The 26,981-nt window shown below is 39.0% G+C and overlaps 1 protein-coding gene across 13 annotated transcripts in view; it reads right to left on the reverse strand.

Annotated features, from left to right (window-relative positions):
• Positions 1-26,981, reverse strand: part of ncoa2 (nuclear receptor coactivator 2) — a 234,854-nt gene that overhangs the window by 71,100 nt on the left and 136,773 nt on the right. For 12 of the 13 annotated variants that reach the window (XM_052022839.1, XM_052022845.1, XM_052022847.1 and 9 more), the window contains 2 exons: positions 19,763-19,870; positions 15,185-15,357 (listed from right to left, as the gene is read on the reverse strand). In XM_052022839.1, coding sequence (XP_051878799.1) covers positions 15,185-15,357; positions 19,763-19,851 — 262 coding nt within the window. In that variant the 5' untranslated portion in view covers positions 19,852-19,870. Of the gene's footprint in view, positions 1-15,184; positions 15,358-19,762; positions 19,871-23,464; positions 23,622-26,981 lie in introns of all 13 variants that reach the window. The other variant, XM_052022842.1, reaches the window with a different exon arrangement.

Consider the following 26,981-nt stretch of genomic DNA (forward strand, 5'->3'; position numbering starts at 1 on the left):
AAGGAGCTACATAAATACCAATTCTTTATTTCATTTACAAATTGCTTCCATTTAAGATTACACATATTTAGTCCAACCTTAGGGATGCATTTCTCTTGAAAGTTCATAATGAAATACTTAATTTAAGAAGAGAAAGTGTTGAAATTCCACTTCATTTGTCTCCTACTGAAAACCCTCTCTCAATCCACTTCTCAGAACAACCTTATTTCTTGAAATTGAAAATGTTAAGTCTAGCTCCTGATTTTTGGAATAGCTTCATCCAAATCTCTCAACTTGCTCATTTTGAGATTGTTGTTCCCCAGGGTGCTAAGATTTTCATTTCCTGTACATTGCCAGGGCCATAGTCAGATAACTGGTTAAAATGAGCATTGCCGTCTAGAGTTTCCTGGACACACTGGGTCATGCAGCAGTCATGAACCATTAATTTGATTAAATCACTTGGGTTTTTCCAGTTTATATTTGGCTGCTAAAGCCTCTGATTGAAATATCTTTCCTGTTCTCACATACTCTTATCTTGCTCCAGAGCATATTGCCTTCCGTCTAGCATTGCCTTGATCTTTTGCAAAACGTTACCGGTGTTAGCTTAAATTTAACCATAGAGTCATACAGCACAAAAACAGAACCTTTATCCACCAGGTCCATGACAACCTTTCTGCCTATCTACACTAATCCCATTTGCCTGCATTAGTACCATATCCTTCTATGCCTGCCTAGTTAAGTGTGTCTAAATGCCTCTTAAATGTAGTAATTGTATCTGGTTCTATCACTTCCTCTGAGAGTGCATTCCAGATATCAGCCACTCTGTGGAAAAAAAACTTACACCCAAGATTCCCTTTAAATCTCCTACCTCTCACATTAAAACTATGCCCTCTTTTTTCTGATACCTCCATCACAGGAAAAATTCATTTTAGATACTTCTGCCCTGCACTTCCCATAAATTACTTCTACTATACTTGTTCTGCCCAAGATAGATAGAATTTATTTTTCTATTACATTCTTTTAGACACTAATTTCCCTAAATGTTAAGTTAATTTCCATCAACTGTTGTGCTCATGTTTCTGGTATCCCCTTCTCATCACAATACTCCACTACCACAAGTAGTCTAATAATTCTATCAAATTATCTTCTGTAGTTTGAACCCTCATATGTAACTATTTTAATGTAAAAATGCTCCAGACACACCAGTAACCTTTGTACGGTTCTCTAAGGTATTATGCCCTCTTCTCCTGCTGACTGTGTCATACCCACATTTGGGACTACAGCTCCCAGCCATCTACATGTGGTCAAACTATATGTTTAAGTATTTCCACTATCTATCCTGTACCATTCCTCTTTTTATTATAAAAATGTTGCTGTTTATTTCTTCTTAGTTCTATTTTATTATCTCTAGTTTTCCAGTTTTAGATATTGTTTTAACACTGGCATAACCAAATGCATCCCTGTTCTACTATAACCCCGAGGTGGCCTGTAATACCATACCACTCCACCAATCACTTGTGAAACAATATTTCATTCAACTGTTGCCATTGGAAGCTATTTTGGTATTTCTGTCATCTTTATATTAGAAGAACTATGTTGTTGATGTTCTGTCTTGCTTACCTGAGCATTGAAACTATCTGCTATTTTGAAGTTCTAAAGAGAAGTTTTAAAGGGAAGTTTTCTCCTAATGAAACTTCTCAACGTTGACAATTGAAGCAGCATTACAAATAACCCGCATGTCAGTATGCAATGCTTCAATACACAAAACATTAAATGTATTAGTCTTATACCACTAGCTGTTATTGAGAGATCTGGAAATAAAACGTCTGTATTTTCCGACAACTCACCAAACTTCCACCCAAGGTGATGGGGAAGCAATCTATGTTCCAAGTAGCAGACATTGGGTACAAATGCAATGACGACTCACCAATGATCTGGTTAATGACAATATACATTCTAGGCTTCTGCACTCTTCCACTGCAGTGCAGAAGTTGGAAACATGCTGCAGATTAGATGGCATATATTTGATCTCTCACTCTGCCCCTGGACTCACCATCAAGTCCAGGGGTTTTCTATAGGTTGCTGAGCTGAGGGCACAGATACATTTCATATATGGCCTCCCAGCTTATGTCAGTCAGAGCTCCTTCATCTACTGTGGGCCTATTAATTTGAATAGGACCACCTCCCTTCATTTAAGAGGCAAGTATTTTCTTCATAGCAATGTAAATTTATGTTTTTAATTAACAGCAGTTTTGTGTGTGTTTTAAATAAAATTCATCATTCTTTTATTACATTAAAAAAAAGCAGAACAAATTAAATTTTTGTTCAACTATTTTTAAAAGTCTCTGATCTAGAAAATTTTGGAAGCAGTGAAAAGGCTTTTGATAGCATGAGCTGTCAGAAGGCCATCAGGGTGGTCCTTAGGCATGGGTTGTGGTATGGTCGCTGCGTGTGGCCTGATGCTTCTCAGGGAACAGCCAAGGTGGTGATACCAGCAGGACCTCAGGCAGGGGCTATGCTGATCACTGCGATCTGGCCCAATATTGCTCCTTGTGTAAAGGTGCAGCACCCGTGTCTGTCTTCTGTTCAGCTGCCTCCCAAAGGCATAGATATGAGAGGCAACATAAAGTGTGGTGAATTTAACATCTTGTAGAGTTCATCCCCAACTTCCTGCTGCTTCACTTGCCTCAGAGCCAGACAATATACACCATAAATTCATGTCAACTGATTAGAGTGTAATACTGTGTAAATGTTATCTTTTTCAGATAGGAAATTAAATCACCCTTCAGACTGATGGCACTATTCAACAGTTATCATTCAACCATTTTGAATACTTAATCAAAAATACTTCCACATCATGTTTCTCATTGTTTCTTTTGAGGCCTTGCTGTATACTATACACTTCCCTACAATACAACAATAACCACACTTCAAAACACATTTCTTTCACCGTAAAGCACTTTAGGACATCAGGAGACCATGGAAGATACTTTATAAACAAAAGTTTTATCGTTACCTTGTGCATCACAGAACACATTGCACCATAAAGTTAGCAGGGCAATTACATTTTTAAGTTTATTATCAGTTGTTAGCAATAGTTGGAAACATTCACTTATTCCAAGAAAATCTCTACATTTCAAATCATCATCACAGAACACATTGCACCATAAAGTTAGCAGGGCAATTACATTTTTAAGTTTATTATCAGTTGTTAGCAATAGTTGGAAACATTCACTTATTCCAAGAAAATCTCTACATTTCAAATCTAAGTCTTGGAAACACAGATTCTCTTAAAGTTTTCAAACTTAACCTTTTCATCATGTGGTATATATGTTTATTTTATGTGATTTTATTTTTTCCCTACTTTAGCTTATGGTGGAGGAGACTAGTTTCTGTAGGCGAGCTTCCCATAATTATAATGTAACAAGTAACCATTTATTCTGACCCCAAAATTTCAGTGTGTCTATGATGGTGAACGGATAAGTCAATCATGCTTGTTTACACTATGGACCACAGAAGACAATGCCTTCATTCAGTTGATGCACTAATATAGTGTAAAAGCACTCTCAAGAAAGTACAGCTGGTACAGTGGGTTGGGAACACAGAATTTTCATCTAAATATACAAAAGGAGCTAAACTTAACCTGGCTGAATTTATACAGTTTTGCCCTGTTTTAAAAACTGGAGTTACAAACATCCCCTTTAAAGTCAATTCCAATTTAAAGTATAATGATTTGAGTTATTTGAAATATGGTAAAAGTAACCATCCTCTGAAAATATCCTTCTATTTTTCTGTAAAGCTAACAAAATTTCAAAAAGGTACGTGGTCACTTAGTTATGCTGTTGTTTAAATGTCAAAGTTAATTAGCATAAATTCATATGAAATTTAAGAATAGTCAGTAGAATGGTAGATAGTTTGATTAGCACTCGTAACTAAATATAGTAGATCAGAAGGGAACTATTTAAGAGTCAGATTATAGCAAGAGTCAAAACAGTAAAAGATTTGTTGACATTAAAAGCACTTGTAAAAGAACAGCAAAGTCTGCAGGCATTAAGCTTAATTGGACGACAAAACAGATATTAAAGTAAAAGCTGACAACAACCGGAACTGCATTTTCAACTACGCTAATGATCTATGTATGCAAAAACTTCATTATAAAGCTGTGACTTTTCTTTTAAAAAATGAACTTGCACTGTGATTTCAACCATTATATATTAATCCTTGACATACAGAAACTTTCAAAACATTACAGTTCTGAGTTAGCTATTAATCGCATTCAACCAAACTGCCCGATTGCATTCAGTCTCGTTGACGACGACTAAAGGACAAAAGTATAAATGAGGATAAACTTCAATATCTTCTTCATTGAACCCACTATCTAATCTCAGGATCCTTTCTTGAATGAAATTGTAAATGGTCAGTTCTCTTCATCACTCTTATCAGAAAACACATTTTCAACTCTTGGCTCTTGCAACTTGCCATCCTAATTTCAACATTCCATTCGATCAAAATTTCTATCCATTTCACAACTCCAAGCTCAACTCTTCCACAAGCACATGCCTGAAAATTTCCAGTCGGGTTTCCACCCTGCCAAAATAAGATTATTCAAAGACAGTATTGACAGGTTTTGACTCTGCTGCAATATTGCCCTGTGTCCTTCTCTCTTTGTAGCCTTTGGCAAAGTCAACAGCACCATGCTCTTCCAACATCCTTCCTTCTTTGTGGCATTTACTGAACGTTTTCCAGTGGTTTCCACTCTTAACTTACCGAATCACAGTCAGAGCACCTTCATCAATGACATGACTTCCAGCCTGCATACGCTAAGCTGGATCTCCATGGCAACATTAGTCTAGAGAATCACCCGAATTGCCTCATCCTTTGCTCCTGCATTGTTACCTCTACAGTTTCCAATAAACCTGGGGTCCTTCCTCTTTCTCATCTATATCCAGACCTCAGTAACATTATTGGAAAACACAATGCTGCATACCACGTTTACCTTGATGACTTCCAGCTCTACCTCACCACGACTTCTCTTCATCCTGTCACTGGTTTGTCACATTGCTTGACCAATATCCAGTACTGATGAGCAAAAATATTCTCCAACTAAAAACTAGAAAGACCAAAAGGTACCATCTTTAGGCGCTGTCACAAATTCATTTCCCTGCCGTAAAATTTTATTCCGCTCCCCAGTGGAGCCAAATTGTTCATAGACTTGACCCTTTATTTAACTCTGAGACGAGGTCCCTAGGATATTTTTGCTCCATCACCATATTGACCTCAAAACATTGGTCAATTCCAATGCTGCCTCAACTTATCTGCTGCTGAGATTGCCAACTGTGCTTTTGCCACCTCCAGGCTCAAGCATTTAACTGTGACATGGTTGGTTCCTCATCTTCCACTTTACATAAACTTCAGCTCATTCAAAATCTGGCTTCCCATTGCTCACACCAAGTTCGCTGCACTCTTCCCCTATGCTCAATGGCCTCTGCAAGCTCTGGGTCAGGCAACTTTAAAATTCTCTTTCCTGTTTTCTGATCTCTTCACATCCTCATTTTTCTCCACCTCTCTAACTCCTGTAGCCATTCAATCCTCCAAGATCCCTGTGCTCCTTCAATTCTGACCTCTTGCACAACCTCAGTTTTAATCTCTCTACCACTAGAGGCCAAGTCTTCAGTTAAGAACATTAAAAGTATCAGGACTACGTGTTTGCTGCTCTTGACATCTGCTCTGTCATTCAATATCAGGGTTGAGCTTTTACCATAGCACCACTTGAATGTATTCAGAAAATGCATTTCACCAAGTCTTATATGTAGAGAATTCCCTTTATATAGAAGACCTTGCTTCTCATCTCAGTCCTGAATGGCTAACCCCTGCTTTTGATACTGCGACCCTTAGTTCTGGACACCCCAGCCAAGGGAAACATTCTCTCTCCATCTACCCTGTTAAGATCTTAAGATTTTTTTATTTTTCACTGTGATCATCTCTTTCTTCTAAACTCTAGAAAGTGCAGGCCCAGTCTTCTTAATTTCTCCTCAAGGCAACAATCCCTGACCTCCCCCATCCCAGGAATCAATCTGGTGTACCCTCACTGTATTCATTTTATTGCAGCTATGTCCTTAGATCTGTACATAATATTGCATTAATGGTTTTACCAGGGCCCTACACAATTGTAGTAAGATGTTATTACCCTTGTATTCAAATCCTCTTGCAGTGAAGACTACACACCGTCTACCTTCCTAACTATTTGCTGTATCTGCATGTTAACATTCAGTGATGCGTGTTCAAGGTCAATCCAATCACTCTGCACCAACATCTTTCAAATCTCTCATTATTTAAAATATTCTGCTTTTGTGTTTTTTATACCATGACTTCACATTTTTCTCATTCCAAATGCCATGTCCTCACCTATTCATTTAGCCTGAATATATATGCACATGAAAATGCTGGAAACACTCAGCAGGTCAGGCAATGTCTGTGGAAAGAGAAACAGGGTATATGTTTCAGGTCTGAGACCTGATGAAGCATTTTTTGTCTTTATTTCAGATTTCCAGCATCTGCAGTTTTTTTGATTTTCATTTTATATACCCCTGAAGCCTCTTGGCATCCTCTTCAGAATTCACACTGGCACCCAAAATATAAACCAAATGGTGGAAAAGCCCCACAGATCAGGCTGTATCTATGGGAAGAGAAACAGAGTTAAAGTTTTAGGTCGAAGACCCTAACCCTAACCCACAAAGTAGTGAGAAAGGTTCTTCGACATGAATTGTTAGCTGTTTATCTTCCCACAGATACAGCCTGACCTGCTGAGAATTTTCAGTATTTTCAGTTTTCACTTTGGATTTCTATCATTTGCAGTTATTTTGATTTTAAACCTGGCACCCAGTTTTGCATCAACACCAAATCTGGATATGTTATACTTGGTCCCCTCATCCAATTCATCGACGTAGATTGTGAACAGCTGGTACCACCACAGTCACAGCCTCACAACTCAAAAATGACTCAATTTATTCCTACTGTGCTTTGTGTCCATTAACCAATCTTCAATCTATACCAGTATATTACCACAAATACCACGTGCCCTAATTTTGTTTAATCACTTCTTATGTGGAATCTTTTCAAATGTCTTTTGAAGATCCAAATACACCATATCCACTAATTCCCCCTCATGTATTCTATAAACTCAAACTAGGCCCCAAATTTAAATTTTTTCCATCAACCTTTCTTCTCTTCAGAACTCAACATTCTGACTGGAATTTTAATCACGTGTTCTAACTTCTCCCTGTAGGATTAGGTGTCAAATTTTGTTTGATGATACCCCTTGGGATGTTTCACAACATTAAGGGTGCTAATACAAATTCAAGTTATAGTGGTGGTAGCTTTTAGTCACTCCTCCAAATATCTTATTCTTCAACTTGGCCTCAATTTTTGTCCAATCAAGCTTCTATCCAGATCCCTGGGATTGTTTTCTGTGTTAAAATTGCTATATAATTTCAAGCTTGTTGCTGTTGTTCATTGATCTGCTTAACTTACCTGAAAATGTGTTTCTAAAGTTTATTTTGCGAATTAATAAGATGAATTTGATTTTTGCACTGTCGGAGAGAGTTGGAAGAACAAAGAGTTTTCAGAGGGTAGCAAGGCTAGAGGAGATTAAAGAGTTGGACCATGAAAGGACTGAAATACAGAATATGAATTTTAAATGAGCACTGGGACCCAGTGCCGGTCAGCATCAAAGGAGTGATGAGGAAGCAGTTCTGGATATGGGCCAGAAAACAGTATTGGATGTGCTTAAATTTGTAAACAGTAGTGGATGGGAAGCCAAGCACAAAAATATGTGAATGCTTGTTCAGAGGTGAAGAAGGTAGGGATGTTAATTTCAGCATGAGGGTGGCAGATGATGAGGAAGAAACAGGCAATGATATAGAGGTGGATGCAGATGGTCATTGTGGGGAAGAACAGATCTTGAGCTCTGTCTTGGTCAGTTGGGTCACTATGTTTAAGAAGAGTGTGGTTCAACCACTGATATCAATGAGGACGATGGAATTAGTGGCCTTCTTCTTCTCCTTCCTTGGTGGAGGATTCTGTATTCAGACAGTTAAGACAGGAAATCAATCGTGCATCTTTCCTGACTGAGAAAGGCTGTCAAGTTCTCAGTGTCACACAGGTAGTGGTTAAGTTTCCGAGAAGCAGTCTCCAAGGTGATAATTCGGGAAGCTACCAAATTCCTACAGTATAGAATACCAGAAACGTATACAAAAGTACCTACTCAAAGATCAACCATTATCTAACTTCTGCTTGAACAATCCAACTGTTACAGCCCCTTTGAAACCTATGAACGAAACAAGAAGGCAAACAAGGGCAGAAAACATTCATCTGGCATTTAAGGTAAACAAGGATATAATTTTAAAGCCAGTACATATTAATGGTATCTAAGAGCCAAATTAGTTAGGCTACGTTATTGACATTTAAGCATATCTGACTTTAATCTTTAAATACCACATTAAAGGACAAAAACATTTGAATTGAACAGTGCATTTTGTCATTGATCTAACACCTATTAAAACATTGCCTGGCAATTGCTCTGAATTAACTTTCTATCACGACCCCAGCTTTCTGCTTCATCACTTTATGAACAGCTTCAGATAACCACTGACCACTTCCAGAATTTGCGCATCAGACAAGAAATCAGGGCTTTGCCACCAAATAGCTTAAAAATATTCCAGCCTTCGAATCACACTCAGATGACTAAATGTTGTATCATAAAGGGCAATTTGCTCCCCAGGAGGTTTTTCAGAAAACCTCTGAAATATCCATTTGTGTGTCTCCCTGGCCATTTTCTCCAAATTACTGTTCCCAATCTTCATCCCAATCAGCCTCTGGCAATTAAACTTTACTTTCTGCTCAAGCTCCCTGTACCCCACTCCACTTGAAACCACTCTGCCCACCACCACTCAAGCTCCCCCTAAATATGTCCATGGCTTCCTTAATATCACTGTGAAGCCTCCCCAAGTGAAACCCACCTGTTCCTGCTTCTCCCAAGTATTCCTCTCCCAATGATCTTAAGCAGTTTATTCAGAGACTTACCTTCCTAATTTACTTCTCATTCCCATTCTTGTGTTTCAGAAGAATTTTCCAGCTGGTCTCTTTCATTGTCATAATTTTCACTCAGCCACTAACAAAGGGAAGAGACCATGCCATCTACATGGGCCTAACTAAAGCTCAGGGTACACACATTAACAGTTTCTAACTAAGTGAAGTCTGTATATGACCTTAACATGTACATCAAAGGCTGTTTGCACCAACACTTTCCAAGCAAGTACATTACCATCTTTCCTACATACAGGTGAATGAACTTGACTCCTCAAGTCATAGTGATTTTTTTTCCTTCAAGATCTCTTCATGTGATTGCATTATTAATTTAAACTGTTCTTGTCCTCTCTTCACACCTCTTTGCAGTCTAACCTCAATAAAGCAAATACTCCACCCACCCACCTAGGTTGTGACTCTGTTGTCCATAATCACTAACATTTTCCCCCAAAAAACATGGGGCAAGCAGGGCACAGCCCACAAATCTATACCTAGCAATCATTAAAGAAAATGTTAACATGAGGTTAAAAACATTTTTGTTCTCCCCACGAGAACCAGCAAACTTAAATTCCTATGCCTGCCCCTAACCTACATTTGCCTCACCTGCATCCCCTTCAATAACCTCCTTCCTTTCCCATCTTTCCAAGGAACACATTTTCCAATTATTCCTCCTCCAGCTCTCCACAATTCTATTAATTAAAAACAGCTTCACCAATACTCTCATTGCATAGCATCACTAAGCACAGAAGCAGGCCCTCAGTCTGCGCCAACTATCAAGCACCCATTTGATTCTCCGCCGCCCCCCCTGTGTTCCCATCAGCTTCCCCCAATTCTCCTACCCCTACAAGAATGTTACCAGCTCTGGAGGGCATGAGTTATAAGGATTGGACAGGAGGAGGTTCTTTTCCCCAAGAGAGTAGGAGGCTGAGGGGTGAACTTGTAGAGGGATATAAAATCATGAGGGGTATAGATAAGGTGAATGATGACAGTCTTTTTTCCCAGGTTAGGGGAATCTAAACCTAGAGGGCATAAAGCTAAGGTGAGGGGGAAGATACTTAAAGGGGACCTGAGGGGTAACTTTTTCCACACAGAGAGTGGTGGGTACATGGACCAAGCTGCAGAGGAAGTGGTAGAGGCAGGTACAATTACGTTTTAAAGGCATTTGGAAGAGTTTAGAAGAATATGGGCCAAATGCAGGAAAATGGGACTAGCTCAGGTCGGCAACTTGGTCAGCATGGATGAGTTGGGCCAAAGGGCCTGTTCCCATGCTGTACAACTCTTTGATTCTTGACTCTACAATGACCAATTAACCTACCACTGGATGTCCTTGGTACACAAGAAAAACTGCAGTGCTTGGAGGACACCCATGCTGTCACAGGAAGATTGTTCAAAGCCCACACAGATGGCACGAACTGCTGGAGTTCTATGGCAGAAGCTCTACCAGCTGCACCACAGTGCCATCCCATTTCATCTTCATCTTCCCCAAGTCACCCTGGGCTCATCTTCCTGGATGTACCTCGGCTCAGAAACCAAACATTTAAAGGTGACAGATCATGCGCACAACTTGCCTTGGATTCCATCACCAAAACTGACCAGGATCTTCTTTGCAAAAAAAAGAAGGGCTTTTTATACTTCTCTGCTCAAAGACAAAGGGTCTCCTTACATTTCTTACTAATTGAGCCTCATGTCAATGAAATATAAAATCAGTAACAATTTAATCCAGCAGTCTCCCTCATAGTCTTCTACAATATCCCCCCAATACCCAGACATTCTACTCTGGAGATCACTGTCCTTTACAACTACCATAACATATCAAATTTCCCCCTTTCCCTCCAAGCGATCCAATCTGCAACAACACTCGACTTCCTGCTCAGGTCCCACAAAACTGCCTTTTCAAATTCTTTCTGCTCTGCACATGTCGTTGGATTGCCCAATTCATTATACCCAATAATTTTCTTGCAATTACCACAGAGTATCCTTCCTTATTTTTCCCCAATCTAACTGTGAAGCAGTCAACGACTTCATTGTCTTGTGAGATCTGTTTAGGAGAACTGTCCTCATGAGTTCTAGTCTCACATCTACTGCAATGGCTTCCTTTTCCTGTTTCCAGCAGTTTATACAGTTCCATCTCCTGCCTCCAACCTCCTTTTCCTCATTTAGATTCACATATTCCACTCCTCACATAACTTACAAACACAAGATCTACATCCATAGCATTATCCAGTTCTATCTATTTGCCACCTTATTAGATTCGACAACCATTTATTTATCCAGACTGACAAAGTCATTGATGAGCTGGAACTTGCATCAACTTACTTTTGAGGAAATCAAAACAATTTTATTTTCTAAGAAACAGAGCATGCTTCTCCTCGCTTCCCAGCGATATAAGGCAGATGGTGGTCATCTGTCCAAAAAAAAACTGAACATTGAATGTCATATCTTAACTTACATTTATCTCTAAAACACTGCCAGCTCCACACATTACTGTTAAAACCTTAGCCATGGCTTTGTTAACTCAAAACTTGCCTCCTCAAATACTCTTCTTGCAGGCCTCCCAAACTTCTTCCTATAAAAATTTTATTTTTTCTTTTACAGAACTCTGCCCACCTACTTATGCAGCTGTGTTTCCCCATCAGTTCAGTTTTCACTGCTTTCCTTTGGCTCTCTGAATCCCAAAACACCGACTTCAAACTCTCTCCAAGCCTACTTTTGCAACCTCCTCCAATCACAACTCGTCACACCACAGTCAAATGACACTGGTCCCCCGGAATTCCATGATTAGTGACTGTTGGCTAGCTCAATGGTATCTTCTCCAAATCTTGTCAAACTACATTTTCACCATCATTAAAAAACACCAAAATGTCTTCAATCTTGTACACATTCCTGGATATATTTAGGGACATGTCAGGTCATGTTTTGTTATGCCTAATCGTTAATTTTCTGGACTCCAAGACCATCTTGAATTTTGATGATATTTCCCTGCTTTTCTACCACTCAAGGCAAGTGCCTATAGCTTGACATTTCACTCCAAGTCCAACTTTCCTTGCCCGTAAAGTACATTGTAGTTTCATGCTAAATACATGATACCCCCCCCCCCATACTGTGTATGGCACTGTGATTTTTGATGCATCTATTAATGCAATCAAAGTTAAGAACCTCAAGTTCAACTCTTTGCCTGTTTAACGAATCAGCTGCTGCGAACATCCCAAGGGGGTTCACAGAGCTCCAAGTCTTCTCCAAGTTGCTCCTCCTCTCACAGGAAAATAAAGCATACCAGAGGAGGAAAATGTTCTATTAAACTTGCCCTTGTAAAGTTTCAAATCCTTCAGTCTGGCATACTGTTTCAGACCTCTTTTGAGCCCTTTAATTTCACCATTGTAAATGCTACATCAATCCAGATACTTATTAATGTGGTGGATATTATTACAACTGAGCAAAAAAATAATTGTTCCTTAACATGCCTTCTGGTTCTACTGACTAATCACAAAGCAATATCCATCTGTTATTCAATACTTCATATAACTTAATGAAGCCATCTTTCAATCTTTTTTGATTTTAGGGTGCAAGTATTTGAATCTTTTCCCATAATCCATCTCATCCTGGAGAGACAAAAGAGACTACAGATGCTGGAAACTAGAACAAAAACAGGACGGTGGAAGAACTTAGCAGGCAAAGTAACATCTGTGGAGGTAAAAGGCGCAGGTTGATGTTTCAGGTTGAGACCCTGCATCAGGACTGAGAGGGAACAGGAAAATTGTCAGTATGTAGCAATACGCAGGGGGGTGGGATAAAGTCTGGTAGGTGATAGATGGAACCAGATGGGGAGGGGATGATGGGTAGATGGAATCAGGTAGGAGGAGGCGATGGGAAGGATGAAAAGAAAACTAAGTGGATAGGCAACTGTGTGTGGGAGGAGAGCACCAATGGTGGGGGGTTATTCAGTTAGAAAATGCAATGTTCATACCATTGGGTTGTAAAATGTGCCGTTATTCTTCCAATTTGTGTTTGGCTTCATAGCAATGGAGAAGGCTAAGGACAGACAGGTCAGTGTGGGAGCGGGAAGGAGTTAAAGTGACATGCAACAGGAAGCTCGATATGGCCACCGCAGACAAAGTGCAGGTGCTCCACAGTATGTCATCTAGTCTACACGGTTTTACCTCTCTGAATGATCAGCATTCCACTCACTTCCAACCAATCCCGATCTTGTCATCAAACCCACAGTTGTGGGGGGGAGTGGAGAGGGATGTGGGGGTTGTAGTCTGGTGCATGGGCCTCTACCTTGCAGAGGCCCGATACCATCTTTCTGACACTACCTTGTACCCCCCTCTGGACCATGAGCCCACTAACAAATACCAGGCCACCATCTACGGGACCCTTACAGATCTCATCACAACAGGAGATCTCCTGTCCATAGCCTCCAACCTCATAGAAGTGGGCAGTGTAGGGTTGGGGCACAATCTCTCAACCAGGATCCATAAGCAGGACTGCCCTGGTAGACCCACTGTTTCTGCCTGCTCTTGCCCCACAGAACTCATTTCTTTCCAACCGGACTCCATCTTGTCTCCCCTTGTCCAATCCCCTCCCACTTACATCTAGGACACCTCTTATTTCAAAACTGTAGAACACCTCATCTCTCTCAGTCTATTTTCTCTCCCTGCAATGTTTGGTTTTATTTATTTGCTTACAGGACATGGGCATATCTGGAAAAGCAATATTTACTGTACATCTCTCATTGTCCTGGAACCAAGGAGGCACTTCAGAGCCAAACACATTGGTGGGTCTGAAGTCACATATAGGTGTCAAACACAGTCATCTGTCAGGGGAGGATGACAGATTTCCTTACCTGAAATATGCTAATGAAACAGATGGATTTTTATCCCAATCTATGGTTAATATCACTGAGACTAGCATTTCATTTTTTAAATTTAATATAAAATACTTTAATTTAAAATCCCATTTGCAGTGGATGATTGGTTCAGAACTTTGTCTGCTAATCCAATAATTTCACAGCAGAGAAAAATCAAAAAAAAAACTGCAGATACCAGAAATCTGAAAGCAAAGCCAAAAAATGCTGGAAAAATTCGGTGGGTCAGGCAGCATCAGTGGAAGGTGAAAGAATTAATGTTACAGGTCTGAAACCCTTCATCAGGACTGACGCATTTCTCATTCCACAGAATCTGACCTGTTGAGTTTTTCTAGCATTTTTTATTATGCCATGTCAACTTTGCAACACTGTTACGACCTCTACCTTTCAAAAGTTTGGTGTTAACTACTGCCAATCCAGCTAATCTTCTCTTTCACTTTTAATAAGCTGCAATCTGCACCTTGGCCCTAAGTCTTGATTTCTCAAGTTGTAAAAGAAAAACACAAAGTGGATGACATACTCCAGTGCATCATGGAAACTAATTTCAAACTCACCAGAAGTATAACATGATTCCTAAGCCATGCAAATGGAATAAGTTGTAATATCCTTGAAATTAAACAAAATACACGTTTTCCATATCCAGTATAATTTCCTTTAAGTCAATATGAATTCAGCTCTTATGAAAAGTGAAATCTGACCTAACATAGTGGAAGAAGAACTTCCACTGCCACAGCTGGAAGCAAATTACACAGTTTGATTAAGTTTCATTTAAAGTTAATGACTCATGAGAGGTCACCAGCATGGGATTCCTAGTTACACCAAGCAAGGAGAACGAGTTAAAATTGTCAAATTTCTTAAAGGAATACTACAACAAACAAGAGATGTATTCTTAAAAATATTATAATTATCCCAAGCCCTCAAGGAAATTATCAACACTACATTTTCCCTCATCTAAGAGACAATTAAATGAACTGCAGTCTTTAAAGTGAATTTTCAGTAGTTCATCTATATTGCTGAGATTGTTCTGCCCAGCTCACTCTTGCATGTATTCTCTATATCTCCAATTATTTCAAAGTCATAATAACCTGCCCCAGAATTCACATGTACAGATAAGCTGACAAGATCAAGGAGGATGTGCATTGGAAACAAGCTATCTGAAATTAGAACTGCTACCACCGCATCACATCTTACAGGGGAACTATGACCCCAACATCTTACATTAAAACCAAGTTAATTCTGTGTCATCAATTAACTTACCCTGCTCTTTTATATGGCGGATTCGTTTCACAGTTTCTTTTAAGATTGCACATTTGTCTGGTTTTACGTTGAAGTTGTCAATGTCACTAAAATTAGCAAATATTAGCTCAGCAAGTTCTTCAATATACTTATTCTCTTGCTCACGATGACGTTTCTCAGTGCTACGTTTAGGGCTGTTAAAATAAAAATAAAGCAGCAATATTAGGTTCCAAATACACCGAGGACTCCTTCACTCTGTTGGCCTTGTTAAATGCAAGCAGTTAAAATTGATAGTCTTAGTGCAACTCCATCCAAATGTACAAGATTTAATCAAAAATACTAATCACATATTCTGTGAGGAAACTAATAATGCACCTAAGGTAACAATGAAATAGCAACAAAATGAATATATTCTGCTTTCCTCTATTAATCAGAACCGTAGAAGAGAAACTGTTTTCTAAAAATCTGAAACAGTACACAGTCTCAAGATTTTCCTTCTCTGTGGTGTGAGAAATTCAGTACTGGCCAAGGAAAAGAAAATAATCAGCGGCCTAAATAACTAAAAATTATTTTTGGTCACCAATAGAGAGGACCATAGAGCTTCTGTAACCAATTCCACTCCTCATTTAGAAAATGGTTACATAGTTAACTAGGTACCTCAACTACAACTACCCTTTTAACACAGTAAAACTTAGAAATATCTAAGAGGAACCTTTTCAAACAAAATCTGATACCAAACCATACAAGGAGATAAAAAAGAGAAAAACTTGCTCAAGGACTTAAATATTAAAGGGGTTACTTAAAGGGAAAGAGAGGTAATTAAAATCAAGGATACTCCGAACTGCACAAAAGCAAAATTTTTTTAGCTTGTAGAGATTAAAAAACAGGTAGCAGCGAGACTATGGATGGATTAAAACAGAGGTATGAGAATTTTATATCAAGACATTGTTTAAACGGGACCTGACAGAGACAATCAAGCAAAAGGATGATGGATGAATAGAACTTGCTGCAAATTAGAATCTGGGTAATTAGAATCTGGGTAATAGGGGTTTGGTTGACCTCAGTCTGGTGGATGGTAGCAACTGGGAAGCCATCCAGTGGAATATTACACAGCCAGGCCAGAGGTTTAAAACAAAATACACAAATGGAGGGTTTCTGCAGCAGATGAGATGAGGCAGGATGGAGTTGGGAGAGTAGTAGAGCTGGAAATGGGCAATTCTGCTGGTGGTTATGAGTGTGATGTCAGAAGTTTATCTTGGTGCCAAACATAGCACCAAGGGTGCCAAGACTCAGTTCAGCTTCAACAAAAAATCGCCAAGGAGAATGAGGATATCAAGCAAGATCAACTTGCTTATTGTTAACCTACATGTGTAAACATGCACTGTGTTCTTTGGTGACGTTGTCAAAAGACAATGTGCAAATAAGGAAAAGGAGACAGCCAAGGATTGTTGCTTATGTGACATCTGGGATAATGGCATGGTGGTGCAAATAGAAAATCATCTGAACTGGCTTCTGACCACAAATGATGTATAAGAATGAAACCAGATGGATGTTGGCAGAGATGCACTAGAGGCCAATGGAATAGTCAACATTGTAAACAAATTGCAGACTGGTTGAGAAGAACAAATGATAGTAAACAATTTCCATAATCAGATTGGTCAAATTGATTTATTCTTTATGGATCTATATCCCTCAATGCCCTCACCAAACGAGAATGCAGGATCTTCAACATATAGTTCTCTATAGATAACATGTACGGTATATGCCCATCTTTTTAAAAACAAAAACTGTGGCTGGATCAATCATTTACAAATCCAAGCCAAATTTTCTTGATCAGCTCCTACTTGTTTAAAGGGTCAGTTACTTTACCTTGTGATAGATTTCAGTAATGCTACCCAACATTAAGACTTCAAACTTAAAGATCAAGAGTTCTCAGCTTTGATTCTCCTCCCTTCTCAAATAACTATGAAATTTTCAATTTTAGAAACCAAGCCTAGAATTACCCTCATGTGAAGCTCCTCTCAATTCACTCCAACTCACCCTTTTAATGCATGTTGCTATTCCACCTCATCTAGTTTTCCCTGAAGTATATCTGCACTACTTACCACTTACTTCCCAAAGAATCTTCACATGAAATCTTTATTGGATTTATTAGTAACTATCTTTTATTTATGCATTGCCCCACAGGAAGAGGCATCTTCTTTATGCTAATCCTATCAAACTTCTCAATTATTTTGTGACCTCTATGAAGTCATCAAGTGTTCTAAGAGAAAAGAACCTTAGCCTCCATAGTCTTTCCTTAAAGATGTACTTTTTTGTGTCATTCTCACAAGACTTTTTTGCCTTGAGCAATGTATTATATCCTTTTTGTAAGGAAAACCCTGCAAAGTACTCCGACCAAGATGCCATTCATGCTTACCATAATTTATTAGCTTTTGAATCTAAAAAAACATTGAAACATTTTTTGTTACTGCACTTGCAATTTTCTTAACCCTTTCTTTTAATGACCTTCATGTATTTTTCTGCTGCAAGTTCCATTATTTTCTCTACTTGCTTAAAAATCCGCATATCTACCATTGTTTTATTTTCCCTTGAACCTGCAAAATTTTGTCCGCCGCTGTGAAACCTGATGGTGTATTTGTTTACAAGTATGTTGTCTTATTATTCATTACAGTCTCAAATACAATTTCAATTTCAACAAGGCTCAACATTCCTCATTGCCACAATCCTGTTCTTAATCTGTTTAAGAACAACTCTTATTGTTACTTTCATTATCTTCTGCAGTATGATTTTGTGCATCCTTAATACACCTCAAGGCATTGACATCACTTTTTTAAATAGTATCTTTACTACTTGATTTCAAATTACAATTCCAAACTATTGTGTGGGCCTTTCTTTTAGCTAAACACATACGTACTCCTGCCCATTTTGTGCCAATAGGTGTTTAATTGCACACATTCTAGTTTTATCTTTTGAAGTTATATACTAGTTTTGTTCAGAGTTAAACACATTTCTTTGAAATGCTTCAACTACTTCTTCACAGATTAACAGCTCAGGACAATTAGAAGCGGTTAATTTATTTCTCATCCATTCAAAGTTTACAGTTCTTGCTTCTCCCTTTCAAATCTATTGTCAGATTAAATTTGTATTATTGTCATTGATTACAATTTATTCCATTACTATCAGATTGCTAATTAATTTTGGTTTGTTACTTATTAAATCTACACATCTCATGTCTTGTAGGCCCACTATAAAAGGGCCAAAGGAAGGATTAACTGACTTTCCTGCTGGAACTATTCTACATTTTCCAGTGCACATAGAACATATGAAATTCAAAATCTCCCATTATAACCACATGGCTTCCATTACATGCTTCCTTGTTATATGTAGATACACACATGAAGTCATCATGATTTGGAGGATGATAAACTGCTCTTCCTGGACTTTTATCTTCCACTGATTACTCACCCTTACTGATGTCATTTCTTTCCATCTTTTTACTTCCATCATCTTTTATTAACGTTGCTACTCCTTCTTGTCTTCCAATTTATCTTTACATTCCAAAGAATCTATAGTCTAGAATATCTGATTCTCAATCACACACCATTTATTGGCATCTCCCTAATTGGCTACTACATCATTTCCTTTAGGAGGAATTCATGCTTTTAACTTATTTATTGTGCTACATGAATTCAATAATGTAACTTATCCAGCAACTATTCCAATCTGGACTCTATGCCCTGACATTATATTTCTCACACTTTTTCAGATATCACACTTGCAGATAATGTTCTTTGTATCAGTACAGAAGCAATTAATGTACTTTTATTATTCATTACTTCTCTTTTATTTCTTGTTATTTTATTATTTGCTTTTCTCTTTTCCTTGGTAAAGTACCAGTTTGAAGGGTTTTTAATAGTTAGAAAAAGGACATTCCAATTGCACAGCTAAATAAGTAACTGAGCCAGACGTAACAAGAGTGTCACAGGTTACCATTTTCAGATTGTGCACTTGGATTTAGCTCTTGAAGGAATGAAAAAAAATTCAATTGCAATACTTTTGTCTGATTAGAATCTAGATATCCGGTAGAAAGAGAAGTATTTGAGAAAGACTGACTTAGACTGCAGGGTATGAAGCAAAAAAAAGTCAACAATGGTGCTGTCATGCATCCAATATCCTATTCCAGACCCTATTCTCAAAGAATCAGAATCAGAATCAGATTTATTTTCACACTGATTTATTTGATGTGGTTTGTTGGTTTGCAGCAGCAGTACAATGGAAAGATAAAAAATTACTGTAAGTTACAATAAGTACATAAATAGTGCAAAAAAAGGAATAACAAGTTAGTGTTCTTGGACTGCTCAGAAATCTGATGGCAGAGGGGAAGAAGCTGTTTTTTCTTACATATAAATAAACATTGTAGGATTTAAGTATAAAAAAGAATAAAATACTTTAGTGCTAAAAATATAGAAAAAACAATGCATTTTCTCAAATTTTAATCAAGAAAAGTTGTAAACGATGATTTAGATAATTAATGTGATTTACATTCATATGATAGTCACTGAACGTTTCAATAATTTCCCTTACTTTACATCTTACCTCGGTCGTGGATGGTCACATGGTGATTCCTTGCGTTTTCTGGAGTCTAATCTGGCAAGGTCAGAGGAATTTTCACCCATTCCACTCATCTTGTGGGCATATAAGCAGCTGATGAAAACAAAAGAAGCTTCAGTTACAGCTTTACAAAAAAAATGCTTAACTTTCTCTGCCTGTGCTTTGCTGGCATCCATGCAAGTTTTCATAATTACTTCCTCAGTATTCAGAAAGAAATAGAAATATGCTTCTAATATAGGCAGCGTCACCCACTGGAATATATATGATAGACATATTTACATTCACGGCATGCGTGTATATGCACGCGCACACACACACACACACAAGCATTTGCACATGTCTTTTAGTCAATTTCAATGCCACACCAGCCTATTCAATTTCATAGAAACATAGAAAGTGAACGGCAACAGAAGGCCTGATCTGCACTTCATGCCTGATCCACACATTCAATATGATCGTGGCTAATAATCCATTTCAGTACCTTGTTCCTAGTTTTCCCTGCATTCCCTAATCCCTTTGGCATTAACAAAATAAATCTACCTCTTTCTTAAATAAATTTAATGACTTGGTGTCCAGTGCCTTCTGTGTTAATAACTTCCACAGGTTCACCACCCCTTAAGGTGAAGGAATTTCTTCTGTTCGTGGTTCTAAAAGGCATACCCCATTTCTCGAGACTGTGATCCTTAGTTCTGGACTTTCTAACAGGAGCATCCTCCCTGCATCTAGACTGTCTGGTCATTTCAAAATGTTATGGGTTTCTCTGAGGATCCCCTTTCATTCTTCTAAACTCCAGTGAACATGGGCAAATCGACCAATCTCTCCCATAGGTCTGTTCTGTCATCCCAGGAATCAGTCCAGCAAACCTTTGCGCTCTCCTTCTGTGGCAAGAATACACTGTCATTTAATTGTTAAAAGCACAGAACTGATGACACTTCAAACAAGTAACAAACAGGAGGTCAAACTAATTCTCTGATTTACTCTGGTAACTACAACAAATCATAAGGGATGCCCAAACCAAGATTTTCCAATTTAAAATGGTGGAGGATGCACCGGTAACTTCCCAATACTCCAGAAGTAAAGGTACAGAAAATTATACTTTTAGTGTTAACAAGTTCATCAACTATGGAAACACTGCAGTCAAGCACAATCCTTTCCGCATCAAAATCCACACATGCAAACAATGCTCAATGAATAGAAATCAGAAGAAGGAACTCTGATCTATTAAAGATTATGTATGTATAGTCAACAAAAGTGACCAAAAGGAATAATCATCCTGGGATCAGTTACTAAAGGAAGTATAGATCATTGTCTGAAACAGCCTGTCAATACAGAAAGTCCAACAGAAAAGAACACCATATATGAATAACGATGGGCGACAAACAGTGTCATTCAACTACTCCAAGCAGGTTGGCAACATCTTCTGGAATCACCAAATCTCCATCAATACCCAACTTTCAGTATAAATACTAGATTGAAACAGTTTCAAGATTCAAGAAGATTCAAGAATTCTTTATTTGTCATTGTACTGTTTCAACAACAACACAATGAGATTACGATGGGAAAAAAGCTGTGTTTCAGTCTTGTAGTGTGTGCATGTATTGTCCTGTATCGCCTGCCAGAGGGGAGTAATTTAAAAAGGTAGTGAGCAGGGTGAGCTGGTTCTCGAATGATGTTTAAAGCCCTGCTCCGACATCGAGCCTGATAGATGTCCTCCATCGCTGGTAACTGAGTCCCAATGATGTTTTGGGCCGTCTTGATGACCCTCTGCAGAGCCTTCTGCTCCTTCCTAGTGCAGCTGACATACCAAGCAGTAATGCTGTATGTCAGGGTGCTCTCCACCGCACACTGGTAGAAGTTCAGCAGAATGTTCTGAGACAGTCTGGCTCTCCTCAATTTCCTCAAAAAATAGAGGCGTTGCTGTGCCTTCCTAATGACAGCTGAGGCGTGTATTGCCCAGGAAAAGTCCTCGGTGATGTATGTCCCCAGGAATTTAAAACTGGAGACTTTCTCCACAGCCTCGCCACCAATGAACACTGGACCAAGATCTATCTTCCTTGACTTCCTGAAATCCACCACAATCTCTTTAGTCTTTTGGGTGTTGAGAATGAGGTTGTTGGCGGAACACCAGGCTGTCAGGTTTTGTACCTCATCCCTGTATGCCAATTCATTATTGTTCATGATCAGGCCAATGACTGTCGTGTTGTCTGCAAACTTTATGATGGTGTTTGTTTCCTGGACAGATGAACAGTCATGAGTAAAAAGAGCATACAGGAAGGGACTCAGCACACACCCCTGGGGAACACCAGTATTCAGGGTGAGGGTGGAAGATATGTGCCCTCCTAACCCGACAGTCTGCGGACGATTGGTCAGAAAGTCCATAATCCAGTTACAGATTGTAGTATTCAGGCCCAGGCTGTGGAGTTTGGACACTAGTCTGCTGGGAATAACTGTGTTAAAGGCTGAACTGAAGTCCAAAAAAAGCATCCTGACATACGTGTCCGGTCTTTCCGGGTGCGCCAGAGCAGTATGGAAGGCGAGACTAACTGCATCCTCCGTTGATCTACTTGCCTGGTAGGCAAACTGGTGCTGGTCCATGGTGGTAGGGATAGCACGTTTAATGTGCTTCAAAATCAGTCTCTCAAAGCATTTGGCTATGACCAGTGTAAGTGCAATCGGGCGATAATCACTCAGGCAGCACACATTTTTTTGCTTAGGAATGGGCACAATGATTGTTGATTTAAAACAGGTAGGGACAACAGCATATGTCAGGGAGAGGTTGAAGATGTTAGTGAAAACCCCAGCTAATTGGTTAGCGCATGCCTGAAGCACACGCCCTGGTACACCATCAGGTCTGGCTGCTTTCCTTGCGTTGACATTGTGTAGTATCCTACTAACCTCATTAGTATCAAGTACCAGTCCATAAGGATCTTGAGGCAGTCTAACCATTTCCTTGCTGTAGTTCTCCCTGTCAGAGCGGGCAAAGAACTTATTAAGGTCCTCTGCCAGTGAGATGTTACTGCTTACAGACTGGGTGTCTTTCATTTCATTCCTTTCTTACTTCTCAAGAACAAATTTAGATGTTAAAATGGCAATGATGCAAAAAACTCCACTTTTAAAATAATTTAAATTCCTTTGTGCCAGGTTTGAGAAATCCATTGTCTGGCACACTGGGCAAAAAGGAATTCTGTATTATCCAAATTTCAACATTTGAGGTTTCATAGAGAAACATTGAACATCAAAGTTAGAATTAGCAGTCAACTATAATAAGGTTCACCAGTACAACTAACCTAATATTGTTAATTGTTCTTTAAGGTATTATTAACACAACTGTTAAAGCACAGAATAAAATCATATTATGCAGAAATGTGCACTTTGATTTGCACATGCTACTATTGGGAAGAAAGAAAATAGACTTACCACACCATAAGACGCAAAAGTAGAATTTTCTATTCATGTCCTATCAGTCTTGACTATATTTCAATGGAAATTATCCCAGATCAGATAAAAAGCAACCGGTATATGAGAAATGGCCAAAAATACTAGTGATGATACAGAACAAATTAAACGCAGCTTTCAATAATTGACTATAGTAATGTGGTCCACTGCTTTCTCCATGTGCAAGCCTAGACAGCAACTGTTGGCAGAGTACTTACAAGCATGGGTTTCATTACCCAATCATCCACTCACCTTCATTCAAGTGTCAATTTGGTTCAGTTCAACAGCGGTGTTTGCCCAAGCCAGAAGGTTATGCATTCAAACTACCTTCCAGAGACTTCTGCTGATATTCCAGTCAAAAGTGAAACACTTGCCTCACTGTTGAACGTTGATCGAAGGTCATGACCACCTTTTCAAAAAGATACGATGGTCAAGGTGCAAGAAGTCACTGGGTCAATATTCAAACTCTGTGAGCATCACCTATGTACCTTGATATTATCCCAACATTTATAAGAAAGGATTCAGTTTGCAGTGCTCCTACAACAAACTTAAGTGCGAGGATGAGATGAAAAGAGGACAGTACAGAAGTGAATTTACTGAGTGTGTCAACTACATTAATTAGGTGATCAGTCCTACAAGCAGTTCAGGAAGGATGGCCAAGGAGATAACATGAGCACTTACCGATATGAATCATGCCATAAGTGACTCATTCAACTATTCATTTAAAGGCTACTTTTCAAAAAAAATTTAGACGTTTTCACAAATTTCTCGTGGCAACAGCTTTGGAGCATCAACACATCAACACGTAGCATTACCTACTCATTGATATCTGAAAACAAAACATCCCAAAAGAAAGGGTAGCTGTGAGTGAGGGAGCTTTGCATGATGAATGAAGCAGCATTCTCAAGATAAATCTCGAACATTTTCTCTTTGTGGAGTATAGTTGGTTGGGAGGGCAGGGGTTTGGAACAGAATGAACCAGTTTAACAAATCCCAGCATCACACAAATATACATAGAATTTGAGAGCACAAAACAGGCTCCTTGGCCCGTTAAAGCATACAAACTTTCTCATACTTTATCAATACATCCATCTACATCTTTTTCCACTCGTGCACTCATTGTGGTTCCTCTGAAATTCATCTATGCTGTTTTCCACAGCATTTCCACAGTCTTTATGACAGCGAGTCAAGAAGTTTCATCAGAATTTCTCATTCAGTTTACCAATGACCATCTGATATCCATAGGCACTAGTTTTGCACCAACTGGCAACTGGAAACATCACCTCCACCTCCATCCCACCAAACCTTTTCATAATTTTAAAGGCTTCTATCAGGTTACTTTGAAGAAAAAAAAACTCTATCTGTTCACCCTAGTCTGATAGTTGCACTCTCTAGGCTCTGGCTAATGTGCAAAATGTGGTTCAACCATAGTTCTAATATTGCTCTGCTTTTGAATTTTACTCAAGTAATCAATTTGTTTGCATGTTTTGCTCTGCTAACAGTCACTGCTACTGCTGCACAAACTATTAAGAACTTGTCTTGCTAAGTTCTTCTGAACCTCTAATACAAGGAGCAGATGATGATTAGAGAATTTCACCAATGTCTGAGAAAACCGACAAACTTAAATTATGTTCAAAAAGAGGGTGTAGATGTAAAAGACACAATGGCTGGTAAAAATAATTAAAGGAGCTCAAAAAAGCCAGGAAATGCAATTCACAGATAATAACTGCACAGATCTGTATGGGGTGGGTGGGCAGTGAGAGGAGGTTTCTTCCATTCAATGATCTGGCAATTTTTTTTTATACTGGTCTTCTCTGAGGGCTCTTATTGATTATCTTATAAAAGTCTGTACACATTACAGCCATATTCTCTCAAAGGTTTATCTTGAGCAAATTTTGTACCCACTGAATGGATACATGTGACATTGAATGGGCTGCAAAGAATTACATATAGATGCAGGATTTCCCATATCTAATTCTTTAACCCTACATTCTTTAAAACAACCAAAGCAGATGTCTGAACACAAGTGGTAGTAGCTCCCATTGGGAAAATCAGAAGGAATTATGTCAAGCCACATTGACCTTGCAGATCTCTTCTTGGATTACCTCTGATGGCAGATCTCTCTGGGACTCACACTGTAGAAAGGGTCCAGTCTAATTGGAAAATGTACAGAAAAACTCCATTATAGGTTAGAGAATTAAATATTGGGATGATTCAAGGGTATAGCATACTTAGAATTGGAAAGGCAATGATTAAAGGGAGTTAGTATTGTAGAATTCGAAGTCCAGCCAACTATTCAGGTGGCAAGGACAATATTATGAAAAAAATATTTTCTGCTATTGCTTCTCCTTAATTGAAAATGGTTACTCCTTCCCTTAGTAGCTAACCAGGGGAATATGTTAAGCTTGAGGCCAACAGCTCAGCTGAATGAGACAAGGACACACCCACTTAACAGCTCAAAGGCAGCAGCTCCATTGTACTCCCCTGCCTTCAGAAACTGGTTCTTTGAAAATGAACCAGCAGCCAAAATGAAGCCATATTAAACTTAAAAATACAAGGAACTACACTCTAGATCAAGTAACGAATGTTGTTTACTCCACACAGCTTGAAAAGATTCTCAACAAATGTTAGCCTCGCTGCCATGGCTAAGTAAAAGCAGGAGTTGCAATCTGCTATTCCATAATTTCTATTGTGAAATGCTTTCACCCAACAATCACACACAAATAGCCAGCCTCAGGCTTGATGCCTTCAGTGTATAAGCTGAAGGTATGAGGTGGACAGCTGAACAAAATTTATCGGATGTCTCCTAGTGCTTGCAAAAACAAATCGTGAGTAATATTTGGGGGGAGGTGGGGTGATGTGGAGGGAGTGGAAAATAATGTCAAAAAATACCTTAAGAATAAATGGTGCCAAACACCAACAGAATTTGGGCAGAACCTTGGAGGAAACACCCGTGCCTTAACCTGCAGGTCTACTTGCAGACCTCTGTCCAAATCTTCCAACAAATCTTTCCTTGGCAAAGAGAATGTACCCTATACCCCATGGCCTAGAAGTTCTTCAGTGCTAGGTCCAAAAAAAAAGGCATTGCACAAATGAAGATTGAGTTAATGCGGCATTATCCAATTTTGTACACAGTTCTACGCAAGACCCCAGCCTACTACCCTTTCACCCAGAGCACACAAGTTGTCTCGATTTGAAGGCAACATCTGAAATTTGGATCTGGCTAGACTGTAAAGCATGTTGACCTGAAACACGATTTTGGGCCTTAAAGCTTTTTTGTTTATGCACAGAACAAAAAAGCTTTAAGGCCCAAAATCTTTCCCCACTGTCTCGTTGATTTAGCAGGTTTCCCCTCAAACTTAGGTGGCTGGAAAAGCCAGAAAAAAATCCTGCAGAAAAAGGTTCTATGTTCATCAAATCAAAAGTGAGTAAGAAAGCTGGAGAAAGATGGCACTTGTGGTAGCAGTCACCAGGGAGATGTCTTTAAAGGTGTTTCTTAACCTATAACACAGCAGTGAACATCAAAGTGTCTAATGTAGCACATCTCAGGAGAGATCGCCTGCAAGGATCCCAAGGGCAAGGTTTCTGAGAATGGAGGAGAGCCTGACTTCCACTGAGAAAACACTGCAGATATTGTTTATTTGTTACTGAAACTCTGTCAAGAAAAGTTCTATCAACCAAGTGGGGAACCTTCCATTTGTGATAAATACCCCTTTTGCATACACACCAAGGAGCATAGGGTTGCAGGGCAGAGCTCCCGAAACTGCAG

The sequence above is a fragment of the Pristis pectinata genome, chromosome 9, assembly GCF_009764475.1.
Source record: "Pristis pectinata isolate sPriPec2 chromosome 9, sPriPec2.1.pri, whole genome shotgun sequence".
Taxonomy (NCBI): Eukaryota; Metazoa; Chordata; class Chondrichthyes; order Rhinopristiformes; family Pristidae; genus Pristis; species Pristis pectinata.